The sequence below is a fragment of the Eurosta solidaginis genome, chromosome 4 (assembly GCF_040869045.1).
Source record: "Eurosta solidaginis isolate ZX-2024a chromosome 4, ASM4086904v1, whole genome shotgun sequence".
Lineage (NCBI taxonomy): Eukaryota > Metazoa > Arthropoda > Insecta > Diptera > Tephritidae > Eurosta > Eurosta solidaginis.
The window spans coordinates 20,731,503-20,745,662 of NC_090322.1; the positions used below are offsets into that span (position 1 = coordinate 20,731,503).

General features: G+C 38.8%; 1 protein-coding gene across 1 annotated transcript in view; it reads right to left on the bottom strand.

The window, feature by feature from the left end:
* Positions 1-14,160, bottom strand: part of LOC137248423 (uncharacterized) — a 396,800-nt gene that overhangs the window by 248,485 nt on the left and 134,155 nt on the right. The window contains exons 11-12 of the mRNA XM_067779361.1: positions 1,951-2,091; positions 1,612-1,872 (exon numbers count right to left, since the gene is read on the bottom strand). Coding sequence (XP_067635462.1) covers positions 1,612-1,872; positions 1,951-2,091 — 402 coding nt within the window. The remainder of the gene's footprint in view (positions 1-1,611; positions 1,873-1,950; positions 2,092-14,160) is intronic.

Here is a 14,160-nt window from a genome sequence, read left to right on the forward strand (position 1 = left end):
GTAGCAATATTAATATAAAATCGATAATAATTGTTTAAAATATATTGATATTTTGATTTTCAGAGCTTTAAGGCCGTTAATTAAAGACAAAAACTAAGTTTTTCCTTGTTCTCCTACGCGTTTCTTCTTCTTGAAGAAGATGTAAAAACATCGAAACGCGTAGGAGAACAAGAAAAAACTTAGTTTTTGTGTTTAATTAACGGCCTTAAAACTCTGAAAATCAAAATATTTAAATTTCAACAATTGGCCCAAAAATTATGTTTAAAATATATTTTTACAGCTTTTCTTGTAGGTTTTGTGACGATAGAAGGACGGATATTTCATGTTCAAACAACATTCATGACCAACATTGAATCTTCTCACAGCGGAAACCTCAGGTTTACGGGATAAAGACTCAAATTCTGAATTTCAACTTACTATATCCAACGTAATTTATACACCTGCCATCTTGTTCGTCCTACTATTGTATGTTGTTAAATTTTCCCACCACTCCCCTTGAAGACCAGGAGGAAACGATTTAAACTCCCTTGGTGTAACCAACTGGCGCCAGTTGGCAGATAAAAGAAGCGGCTGACGCACCTTGTTGGACGGCCATAACCGTTTAAACGGTTAAGCGCCAATTAAGTAAGTTATACTACAGGACAGGGGTAGACTGCTAATACCCGTTCAAAACTGTTAGGAGCGTGTTCAGAAGACACGTTTTGGCCTCGGTATTTAAATCTTTTTCATAGTCTATTGTCGCAGAACCCTTTCAGCATAAAATTTAAATCGTTCTTTTTTGCAATCATCTTTTGACATTAGTAAAGTCTTTACTTTCAGGTTTTGATATGGAGGTTATATGGAGGTCTTTTGAAACCATTTTCCATATTTTTGGCAATGTATTAGCAGTCGACCTCTGTCCTAGAGTATTACCAGCAAAATCGATAAACTGCAAACGTTTCAAAAGTCAATAAAGCAAACTTAATTCCATAGTTTTTATCATATAATTGCATTAAAATGAAGCTACATCTATATTCTATCATTATTTAAAAAGTATTAATTTAAGTAGTATTTGAAAAGGGGCCTTTTTTATGCCCACATTCTCGTTTACCCACTTTAAATAAAAATACCAATAGGACAATAATTATTTTTGAAATTTTATAGTTAAGCGCGGTATCCAGATGATAATGCACGAAAACCGCATTTTTAACAAAAAATGTGAAGAAAATGGTAAATAAAAAATCAAAATTGACATTTTTAAATAAAATTACTTCAAGCCATGCCGACAAGGGGAAAATATTGTTGAGCGTTTTCTTATGATCTGGGTCCGTATATTTTATTACGATCACGTATCGAAAAACGCTTTCACTGAAACAATAAATATGATTTTGTCAAACTATTGGTAAAAATTAGAATGAATTGTAAGCCACTATATAGCATATTTCCTTGACCCGATTCATAATTTAAGAGACATTGTGATTAAAAAAATTGTTTTCGATGACGGATCGTGTAACCCGATACCGACCCTGGATTCTGCGCTTTACGGAGTAATTAACCTTAATATAAGATCACAGTCTACGGAGTTTATGAATGCCATTTTATCTATTTACTTTAAATTTAGCCTCTTCTTACCTTAAAGCTGCCATATTTCGCTCACGCGTCTCTGGATCTTCGTCTTTATGCGTAGTTGAGTGTAACCGTAGCTCCGAAGCCAAACGAAAAGCTAAGGGACAAGATTCACATCTGTGTATATTACCACCAAGATGATTTACACGTAAATGCGTATTCATTCCACTTGTTGTAGCAAAGCACCGTTTGCAGTATTTGCATTTATATGGTTTTTCACCGGTATGAGTACGCATATGCTGGTTTAGGTCCGAAGCTTGTATAAATCTATTTAACACAGGCAGAAATAAAGTTAGAAAAAATGTGGTGAAATATATTAGGCCGACGTTTTTTATGATAACTTACTGCTTTTCACAAAAATCACATTTATGGGGCTTTTCGCCGCTATGACATAGTTTATGCCTATTTAATTCCCATGTTGTTTTAAAATGTTTGCCGCAAATATCGCACGGGTATTGGTTCTTCTTGTCACGTATGTTTTTGTATCTAAAAAAAAACGCAGGTAATCAAGTTTATTTTGTTTTTTTTTGATATTAAAAGGAAACGGGGATTTGAGTTTTGTAACTAAACTAACAATTTTTTGGCTTCTAAAAAGTCGAGTATGTTCAAATTTAAACACGGTCTTAACACTTTTTAGTATTTTTGGACCCACTTGCAGAATGGCGATTTTTTTAGGTCAGAGCTAATTTCAAAAATGTGTCAAAAATGTATGAGTTCAACCCCTCATGTTAGGTTAAGTCTGAGTTAAAAAACTAAACTTGCCGTTCTGCAAGAGCCTTAAAGAATATCTTCGGCTTATATCCAAACCCTCTCAACAAAAACACAGTTTTTCAAGAGCAAAAAACCCGTTTTGACAAATATATTGTGAATTGCTAAAAATATGAAGTACAGCAGTGGGTGATGAAAAATCGCTTTGTGTATTCAAATAAGTTGTGTGGTTTAAGCTAAGTTTAATATATTTTATAAGTCAGATTGAGCGTTTTGTTATTCGAATTGTAATTATTTTCTTTAAAAAAATATTGGTGATAAAAAAGTTTTTGCAGAGCAAAGAAAATATTAGTTTTTGGACGTATCGTTTATTTTCAATCATGTTTTGAACACGACGCCTTGTAAAATTGCGTAAAGTTTCCTTTCCCTTCTTCATTTTCTTTTTTTTTCTTTCTTAACTTTCCTTCCTTTCGTTTCCTTTTCATTCCTTTCCTTTCGTTTCCCTTACTTTCGCTTGCTTCCGTTTTCTTTCCGCCTTTTCCTTTCTTTCAATTTCTTTGCCATTCATTTCTTATCCTTTCCTTTTTTCCATTAATTTTATTTCTTTAAATGTTGTTTTACTTTATTTCATTTTGTTTTAGCTATTGATGTTAGAAAAAAAAGAAATAAAAGGATTTGTATAAGGCAAATGAGTCTATCTCGCTAGTTATAAAAATGTGTTATTTTATTTTACTTTTTTTCTTTTATACATTTGTAAATTTTATTGAATTTTAGTTATTTTATTAAATTATTATACTTTATTATGATAGAAAAACTCAAAAGAATTAAATATATCAGTGTCATTAGACCTATTCCTAGACCGCCAAAGATTTCATCGTCTTTGTATTTTTTAAATTAGTAATTTGATTATCCCCATTGTAAACCTTAACAAGTAGCGCAACTAACAGCTGATCGCTCAAAACTAGCACACCCACAAACATCACTAAAGGCCATATTACGAAAATCTTTCAGAAAATTCAAGTTAAATTTTTAAACAGCCATAAACTGTGATAATTTTGGAATATATAGCACTTGGGACACCTTATTTGCAGTAATTAAGAGAAAATATTTGCTTTTATTCAAGTATTTAGTTATTCTTTCTACATTTATCTGTAATATTGAAACATAGATTGAAGGTATATTGATGCAATGCAACTCTGCGCTTCCTGGTTCTTCATTCCACTCCATTCGTAACATAACCTCAATTTAAGCCGGTAAACTATGTATATAGTAAACAATGATCCTCCCCGTGCTGAGATTCGATTTCGAGTTGTATTTTTAATCCCGCAGCCCAGCCATTGAGCAAAAAAAAAAATATTGGTAATGTGTAAGATGAAAAGAAATTAAAATCCACGGTCCATCTTATTTTAGTTTATTGTTTTATTTTATTTTATTAACGTATGTTTGTTTAATGGTGTTTTCAGTTTATACTTATATTTAAGAATTCATAAGCTTAACACCGGCTTATAATAATTGAATTTCAATTATTATGTTTTTTCTAAGAGAAACTGAAAAGAAAGAAACATTTACTGGCATATTGCGATGGACCATTTCGAAAACCGCCAATGTAATCATCATCAGGCAATTTTGTAATGTTATCAAAGGTTTCACCGGGATTCGAACCGTGAATCACATGGTAAAACTGCAATAGCCTTTAACCACTAGGCCATCCTGCTGGTATTTGTTTTCATGCTTAATTCAGGTTTTCTCATTTCTACACTAACAACACAATTGAGACATTCTGTCTCTATATTGATTTGTGTGTCATGTAGATTTGTTTTTGTAAAGTTCTTCTTCGTTGCGAATGAGAAGCTTTGTCAACTCGGGCTCAGTTGTACATATTTATGTATGTTTGTTTAATGGTGTTTTCAGTTTATACTTATATTTAAGAATTCATGAGCTTAACACCGGCTTATAATAATTGAATTTCAATTATTATGTTTTTTCTAAGAGAAACTGAAAAGAAAGAAACATTTACTGGCATATTGCGATGGACCATTTCGAAAACCGCCAACGTAATCATCATCAGGCAATTTTGTAATGTTATCAAAGGTTTCACCGGGATTCGAACCGTGAATCACATGGTAAAACTGCAGTAGCCTTTAACCACTAGGCCATCCTGCTGGTATTTGTTTTCAAGCTTAATTCAGGTTTTCTCATTTCTACACTAACAACACAATTGAGACATTCTGTCTCTATATTGATTTGTGTGTCATGTAGATTTGTTTTTGTAAAGTTCTTCTTCGTTGCGAATGAGAAGCTTTGTCAACTCGGGCTCAGTTGTACATATTTATGTATGTTTGTTTAATGGTGTTTTAAGTTTATACTTATATTTAAGAATTCATGAGCTTAACACCGGCTTATAATAATTGAATTTCAATTATTATGTTTTTTCTAAGAGAAACAGTGAAAAGTTAGATTATGTTCGGAGTATTTTTGAACAATCTACTGTTGATATAATCTGCGTGTCGGAAACTTGGTTTCACCCTGATATTCCGGACCAATTTTACTCCATTAAAAATTACAAGCTGTTCAGGAATGATCGGTCGGGTAAAAAAGGAGGGGGTGTAGCTATATATTGTAGAGATTACCTATATGTTAACATAGTAACTAGGTCTTCTTTAACTGAAATTGAGTTTCTCTCGTTAATCCTATCTGATTCCTTCTCAAAAGTGTTTGTGTCTTGTGTTTAAGAGAAACTGAAAAGAAAGAAAAATTTACTGGCATATTGCGATGGACCATTTCGAAAACCGCCAACGTAATCATCATCAGGCAATTTTGTAATGTTATCAAAGGTTTCACCGGGATTCGAACCGTGAATCACATGGTAAAACTGCAGTAGCCTTTAATTTTATTATTAACTAACAATTACTAAAAACTTATTATTTTATTAACTAACAAAGTAGTACACAAAATTGTTGCAACCAACAAAACGCATAAATATTCCAAGTTAAATTCCGTTGTTGGAGCAGTGCTTCACCCCATCCAATAGACGCGACCACTCACAAATTGGCATCAATATTCTCTAACGAGAGTCCAAGGAAACTTGCAGTTTCAACAGGCGTGGACAAGAGTGAGAGTGAAGTTAGAGGTTTTGGTTCTACATTGCATACCGCACGTATGGAAGGAAGCTGTCACAGTTCGCCAGATTTATTTATCACGAGCGCAGGTCTAGTAACCTCCGTCAACTGGCAACCAATGGTAACATTGGCATTTGACCACCTACCCATGCTCCTTTCGCTCGAGCGATCTGCCGACTTCAACACCAGAGAAAAACGCATTTTCCATCAATTTTAAGTAAGGAAATTGGGATGATTAGAAATCTTATACTGGCAATCGCTTTGCTGCCCTCCCTATCCCGACTGAAGGTCATTGAATCCGCTTCAGTTCGTTTTATTCCCGCCGGAAGAATCCCGGAAATTCGGCCACATTTTCCGGCGGAGTCCACAACTCTAGCGAGAGAACCTGACCTTATAAGATAGTAAGACCCAGGCTATTCCAAATGTCGACCATTTTGAACATCCACGTCGATGGCACTACGCTACAAACTGTGCTACACCCCAAAATCTTGGGTGTGACATTTGATCAGGATCTACATTTTGGTAAGCATGCAGCCGCAATTGTACCGAAAATCCGAAGCCGTACTAAAATCCTCAAATCTCTTGCTCGCAGTACTTGGGGAAAAGACAAAGAAACGCTCATTACCACTTACAGATCAATTGGCCAGCCGACTGCATGCTACGCGTCCCCTATATGGTCGCCAAGCCTAAAAACTACTCTCTGGAAGAAGCTACAGGCCTGCCAAAATACTGCTCTCAGAACCGCCACTGGCTGTCTTCTTATATCCTCAGAACACCATCTACATAAACAGGCAAGAATACCCCCATCAGGGAGAGAAATTAACCAAACAGTTCTTGTTGAATACACAGAAACCTGGGCATCCCAACATGCATCTGATTGATGAGCCAATATCGCCCAGGGGCTTAAGGAGTCATCTCCGTAAGCATTATGAGGAAATACGGCACCTGAGAACTCAGCCGCATGAAGCCAAAAAACACAAGCAGGTCCTCAGTGAACTTCACAAACAGGCGTCGGACCTTTATGCCAGGAATTGCCCGGTGAATCCAGTACTGAAAGAACAGTACCCAAAACGCGAGTCACTCTAGCTCAATTTCGATCCGGATACTGTAACAGGTTAAACTCTTACCTATCCATAATCAACCCCGGCATACAAAATGTATGCCCTGCTTGCAATGTGTCCCCACATGACACCAACCATCTCTTTAATTGTAATGTGGAACCAACGCCTCTAACACCCCTCTCAGTATGGTCCACCCCTGTTGAAACAGCAAGTTTCCTTGGACTGGCGTTAGAGGATATTGATGACAATTTGTGATCGGTCGCGCCTATTGGATGGGGCAAAGCACTGCTACAACAACAACCCCGGCAACCCCCAAGCCAAGACACTTGAAGCCATTCTGCTTCCCTATTTCATTTGCGTCTCGCCAATCATCAGCATGGCTTTCCAAAATTACATAGCACTACCACCGCGCTAAACGCCATTAACACGCAAATAAATTGTGGATTAAATCAAAACCCCACCATAGGACAGTGCTCATTGCGTTAAACCTGTCAAAAGCTTTTGACACGGTCAACCACGGCACGTTACTGCAAGGTCCTCCCTTCCCCCAATTCTCAAAAGGTGGACCGCAAATTATCTGTGTGGTCGGCAAGCATCGGTGCAATTCAGGAAAATAACATCCAAACCAAGAAGAATTAAACAAGCGGTACCCCTACCTTCACCACCATAAGGAGTCACTATCATTGCCTGCGCCGATGACCGCACAATAATGGCCACAGGCCGAGGCCCACACATCGATGAGCTTTGTAATAAAATAAACAGCTATCTCTCTGACCTCTCCAGTTTCTTCGGCTCGCGAAACCTGACATTGTCACCGACCTTATTAACGACATGGACGCGGCAAATGTTGAACATCCACGTCAATGGCATTACGCTACCGACTGTCTTACACCCAAAAATCTACTCCTTCCACTACTTTGGAAGCATTTGAGCACCCTTGTGCCAACCATCCACCTCTATTGTAGCTTTAAGATCTCCCTCGAAGCGCAGATAGGGAATAAGGTAGTCTTTTCGTCCTGTAATTGACGACGCTATACCACTATGGCCGTATGGCCGGCGCTCAAGGTGCCCCGAGGCACTGAGCTTGGTTGCAGTTGTTAATGCTATGTTCATTGCTACCAGGTCTACAGGTGGAATATGCAGAATGGCATACCGTGCAGCCGTCGGGGTTGTTTTCAGGGCTCCCATAATGCTAAGCATTGATAGTCTGCATACACCCCTCTAATTTTTTGAGGTAGATTGTTTTTTGTATGGCTTTCCACCAAACAAGAACTCGATAGTATTATAGAATAGGGCTTACAATCGCTGTAAAAACCCAATGAGAAAGAGGGGTGATAAAGCCCACGTACACCCCAGCATTCTTTTACATGCATAAAGTGCCGTTGAGGCCTTCTTGACCCTCTCCTCCAGGATGAGCCTCCTTCACAGCTTACTGTCTAGGATTATTCCTAGATATTTTGTGCAAGGTTTCTCCTGTCAGTTCACCCCTCCTAACTTAGGCCTGGTCCAATTTGGGACCTTGTACCTCTTTGTAAACAAGACCATATCCGTCTTCTCCGCGTTGGCTGTCAACCCGACATTAGATGCCCAGGTATGAATATCCCGAAGCACCCGATCCATCAAAGAGCTAATCGTTGGAAGGCATTTTCCACTTATGAAAATTACAACGTCATATGCGTAAGCCGTAAATTTTACGGGTCCCTAATTGAATCGCCTGAGCAGTTGGTTGATGAACATTTTTTGAATTTTCTCAATTTTATAGGAGTTATATTCATAGAAAGGATTCGTTATTATTGAGCAATATTCAAGACCACTTCTGACCAAGCATATATAAAGTGCCCTCAACGTCATAGGGTCCTTCAAGTCACTGGTGTTACGTTTACTGAACCCAACCATTGCATCAAATTTTGAAACAATGAAGTCAATGTGACTAGAAAAAGAGAGTTTGGAGTCAAAAATTACACCCAAGTATTTACTGTCTTCACAACGATTAAGAGCTTTAGCATTTAGTTTGTAGATAAAGTATATGGCAGTTGTCTTTTTGGAATAAGACACAACATGTGCATTATTTGCTACACTCATTATATAAAATAATAATGGTTTCATCCTTAAGTCAAGCCAAATTTGTTTTGTATCTGCTATTTTGGATTAAGTTATGGCTATGCACTGATTGTTTTGTAATCAAAGTTTATAATATTGTTCGCTTTATTTTAGTAATATTGGATTCATATCATCGCCGCTATGTGAATGTTCTTCGCCCCATTTAGAGAGCTTTATCATAAATAAGCATTTCTTTTTTTCGTTAATATCTTTTGAACGACTCAAAATTTTTGTTTCCGCCTTCGGATTATTAATACTGAGGTCAAGCCAAGTCATTGAGGACACGTATTAGCAGTCGACCGCTGTTATAGACTTTTACAATGAACATTTTGTCGTAAAACAATACGCACTCCCCCGCAAGGTATTCGCCGGATACATCTGTAGACAGGTCCGTCGAGAGGGGGGGGGGGGGCGGCGGATTCCCCCGAGCCCGGGGTTTCTCAGGGGTCCCGCGACTTAGAGGTACTAAGACATTTTTTTTTTAATTCAAGAGAGTCTTTAGTTGTTCCATGTGCAAATTTCAAGCCGAATTTCAAAAGCAACGAATATTGATAATGATTTTTTGCCTGGGCCTGAGAAAACAATAAAAAACATCAAACAAAAATGTATGTTTACATGAATCCGAAATCGTAAAGTTTTCGTGGCGACACTGATGAAAGTTCATCTTCAAAAAACCTTTCAACAATACCACCAACTCTGTATCAAAGTCCAGATTATTTAAACGACATCGATATCGGTACCGCGAATAATGACTTTTTGCGATCTGAAGAAGTAAACGAAATAATTCGTCGAGGTCATCAAAAGTGTCCTGTTATTTTTTAACGCGATTGCATTTCCTAGCTCGTTGTTAACCAGAATCTTGCCAAATGGAGAGAAAGTGGAGCGTGACTGGTTGGTGTGGAGTGCCAGTAGCAATGCTTTTTATTGCCTACAATGTCGTCTGTTAAGCACCAATACTTTAAATCGACCTAAAATTTGTTGTGTGGATATTCGAAATTGCAGGTATGGAAGAAGCTATACGATAAACTGCCATCACGCGAAAATACTCAAGATCACATAAAATGTTCTATTCAATGGCGATCTTTACAAAATCTAATTCAAAAGGAGGCTACAATTGATACACTTATCAATGACCAGCTAATCACTGAAACTCAAAAGTGGAAAGAAATTTTATATACAGCACGATTCTAAACAAAAATTCCGTGCGAGTTTTTTCCCTTCTCCCATTCCTCGTATTCGAAAAAAAAATTCCTTGTGAGTTTTTTCACTTGTCCCTTTCCTCCTATTCTGAACAATGTCCGAAAAAGCGGAAACCGGTTATGGGAGAAAAGTAGGTATTATGAATGTGAGGGAGGGAGATTTCTCTGCCTTTTCATAGGAGTTTTTTCACTTGTTAAATTAAAGGGAATGCATCAAAATAGTTAAAGGAAATTGGTTCTTTTAAGAAAGAACACTTATTTGTACAAATTTGTGCTAAAATATGAATGTACATTCTACCACAATATTCTCACTGTTAATGCAACAACAACAACCACAATAGTCTTTATTTTAAGTTTAAAATTATATCATAAGCAACAGAAGAGGTCTTGGTATATTTGATGCAGCCATCCAGAAATTGCGCAAGGATTTTTAAGAAGGCTTAAATAGATTTTAGCATATAGCGAAAGGCGAACTCAACTCGAATTGGCCGCCAGAAAATTGCTTTGCTGAATGAAAGCAGGCAGCTCCAGCGGATTTGTGTTATCCCGCCGTCTTCTTCTTCTTATGCTCCTCTGTTGATGTTGCTGTGGCACAAATTCATTACTCATTTCAGTGAATAACACATGAAATGCAATACTGTGCATTGTTTATATTTTATTTCTTAATTTCAAACAAATTTGCAACAATAATTAAACTTTTCAATTTTTTAAACGAAATAAGAAATGCGCAACGAAATTTCAATTCACAAAACAGCTGAGTTCGAAAATTCGAAATTCCTATTCCCCAATTATTCTTCTCCCTAGGAGAAAAGAATTGGAGGAATTTTTCCGCGGGAATAAAAAATCCGCGAGAACAAAATTCCGCGAGAATATTTAGAATTGGTCTGATAGAATTTTGGACACTATTTTATTTTTGGGTGAAAGAGGTCTAGCTTTCAAAGGCGAAGGTATATATCTTGGTGAACGAAACGATGGAAATTTTTTGGGCATCTAAGATCTCATAAGCAATTATGATCCGATACTTAGAGATCATTTGGAGAAAGTTAGGATTTCACAACAGCAGCACAAACGTTTACATGTACACTATCTTTCCCCAGACATTCAGAACGAGTTTATAGAAATTTGTGCAAAACACGTGAGTGAAACTATATTAGATCAAGGCAAGAAAGCCATGTATTTTGCTAATATCGTTGATGCTATGCCTGATGTTAGTCGTGTTGACTACGTTCATTTTGCGCTAACTCCATTTCAATTCGAAAGCAACAAATTTTACAATTCAAGAAGGGTTTTTGGCTTTCGTGAATTGTAACCAAAAAATTGGGCAGAAAATCGCTGATCTAATTTGCCATAATCTAGGTAAACACGAAATTTTGTCGTGCACAAGGGCACGATAACGGCGCCAATATGAAAGGAGATTACAACGGAGCACTACGTAACATTCTCGACAAAAACTCGAATGCTGATTACTCGCCTTGTGCAACCCACAGTCTCAATTTATGTGGTGTTGACGCTGCATAATGTTGTGCGGCTGCAATTACTTCCTTCGGAGTTGTACAAAAATGTTTTACTATTTTCAGCAGCACTCCACAACGATGGGACATCCTCAAAAAAAATGTACCGAGCTCTCTTCATAGTCTTTCAGCCAAAAGCTAAATTTGACTACGCAAGCATACGGCGATGTTATCGGCATTCTTAAGTACATCAACAAGTTCGAATTTATCTTACTTACTTACTTAATTGGCGCTTAACCGTCTAAACGGTTATGGCCGTCCAACAAGGCGCGCCAGTCGCTCCTTCGCTCCGCCAACCGGCGCCAATTGGTCACACCAAGGGAGTTTAAATCGTTTTCCACCTGGTCCTTCCAACGGAGTGGGGGCCGCCCTCTACCTCTGCTTCCATAGGCGGGTTCCGATAGAAACACTTTCTTGGCCGGAGCATCATCTTTCATTCGCATAACATGGCCTAGCCAGGGCAGCCGCTGCGTTTTAATTCGCTGGACTATGTTGATGTCTGCGTATAACTCGTACAGCTCATCCTTAAATCTTCTTCGGTACTCGCCATCGCCAACGCGTAGAGGTCCATAAATCTTTCGAAGAACTTTTCTCTCGAACACTCCCAAAGCCGCTTCATCTGCTGTTGTCATGGTCCATGCTTCTGCCCCATATAGCAGGACGGGTACGATAAGTGACTTGTAGAGTATGATTTTCGTTCGCCGAGAGAGGACTTTACTTTTCAATTGCCTACCTAGTCCAAAGTAGCATTTATTGGCAAGATTGATTCTTCGCTGGATTTCAGTGCTGATGTTGTTGCTAATGTTGATGCTGGTTCCCAAATAAACGAAGTCTTTTACTATTTCGAAATTATGGCTGCCAACAGTAGCGTGGTTGCCAAGGCGCATATGCGCTGACTCTTTGCTCGATGACAGCAGGTACTTCGTTTTGTCCTCATTCACCATCAAACCCATCTTTACCGCTTCTTTTTCCAGCTTGGAGTAAGCAGAACTAACAGCGCGGGTGTTTAGGCCGATGATATCAATGTCATCAGCATATGCCAGTAATTGCACGCTTTTATAGTATATTGTTCCAGTGCGGTTAAGTTCTGCAGCTAGTATAATTTTCTCCAGCATCAAATTAAAGAAATCGCACGATAGGGGGTCACCCTGTCTGAAACCTCGTTTAGTTTCGAACGGCTCGGAGAGGTCCTTCCCAATTCTGACTGAGCTGATGGTGTTGCTCAACGTCATTTTGCACAGCCGTATAAGTTTTGCGGGGAAACCAAATTCAGACATAGCGGCATATAGGCAGCTCCTTTTCGTGCTGTCGATGGCGGCTTTAAAGTCGACGAAGAGGTGATGTGTGTCGATTCTCTTTTCACGGGTTTTTTTCCAAGATTTGGCGCATTGTGAAAATCTGGTCGATGGTAGATTTACCAGGTCTGAAGCCGCACTGATAAGGTCCAATCAGCCGGTTCACGGTGGGCTTCAATCTTTCGCACAATACACTTGAAAGGACCTTATATGCGATATTAAGAAGACTGATTCCACGATAGTTGGTGCATTTTGCAGTATCCCCCTTCTTGTGGACTGGGCAAAGAACACTTAGATTCCAACCGTCGGGCATGCTTTCGTCCGCCCATATTTTGCTAAGAAGCTGCTGCATGCGCCTTACCAACTCCTCGCCGCCGAACTTGAATAGCTCCGCAGGCAATCCATCAGCGCCCACGGCCTTGTTGTTTTTCAATCTGGTTATTGCTATTCTAACTTCGTCATAATCGGGCGGGGGGACATATATTCCATCATCATCGATTGCGGGATCGGGTTCTTCATCTCTGCGCGGTGAATTGCTGCCTCCATTTAGGAGAGCAGAGAAGTGTTCCCTCCATAATCTAAGCATTCTCTGGATATCAGTTACAAGGTCGCCGTTTTCATTCCTACAGGAGTTTGCCCCGGTCTTAAAACCTTCCGTCTGTCGCCGTATTTTTTGGTAGAATTTTCGGGCGTTATTCCTGGTGGCTAGCAGCTCAAGCTCCTCGCACTCACGCCTTTCTGCTTCTGCTTTTTTCTTCCTGAAAAGGCGTCTCGCTTCCCTTTTCAACTCACGATAGCGTTCACACACTCCTCTTGTCGCGCTCGCTTTTAACGTAGCCCTGTAGGCAGCGTCTTTTCTTTCGGTTGCAACGCGGCATTCTTCATCATACCAGTTGTTTTTTCGTGGCCGCCGGTAACCAATTTTTTCCTCGGCGGCAGTATGAAGTGCTTTGGAGATATGCTCCCACTGCTCCTGTATTCCTTCAGGATGAGTTGTGCCCTCAGAGAGCAGGTGTGAGAGTCGAGTTGCGAAATCATTGGCAGTCTGTTGTGATTGAAAAAAATCAAAAGTCAAAATACTGACTACCATTAATGAAGGAAACGTGGTCCTCCAAGCTAGAGACGCCACCATAGATGTTGAGGTCCGACATCTAGATGCCTTAGTAGCTGATTTGAAGTTGATGAGGAACCAATGGGAAACAATTTTAAACGAATGCAAAACAGTTGCTATTCAATTGAACATTTCGCCAAAGTTTCCGGACATTCGAAAGAGAAACCCCCAAAAGACGTTCTGAAGATAAATTAAATGAGATGATTACGGATGATTCAGAGTCTGATTTGAAAAACAATACATTCCTGGTGATCGTTAATTCGGTAATCACTGGCATTACTGAACGATTTGCAGCTATGAGAAATTTGAGCGAGACGCTTTCCTTTTTGTGGCAATTTGAAGACATGGATGAAACTACGGTTCGGGCGAGCGCAGTAAAATTTGTCGAAAAGTACAAGTCGGACATTTCTCAAAGCATAGAATGCGAAATAATTCACTTGAACATATTTAC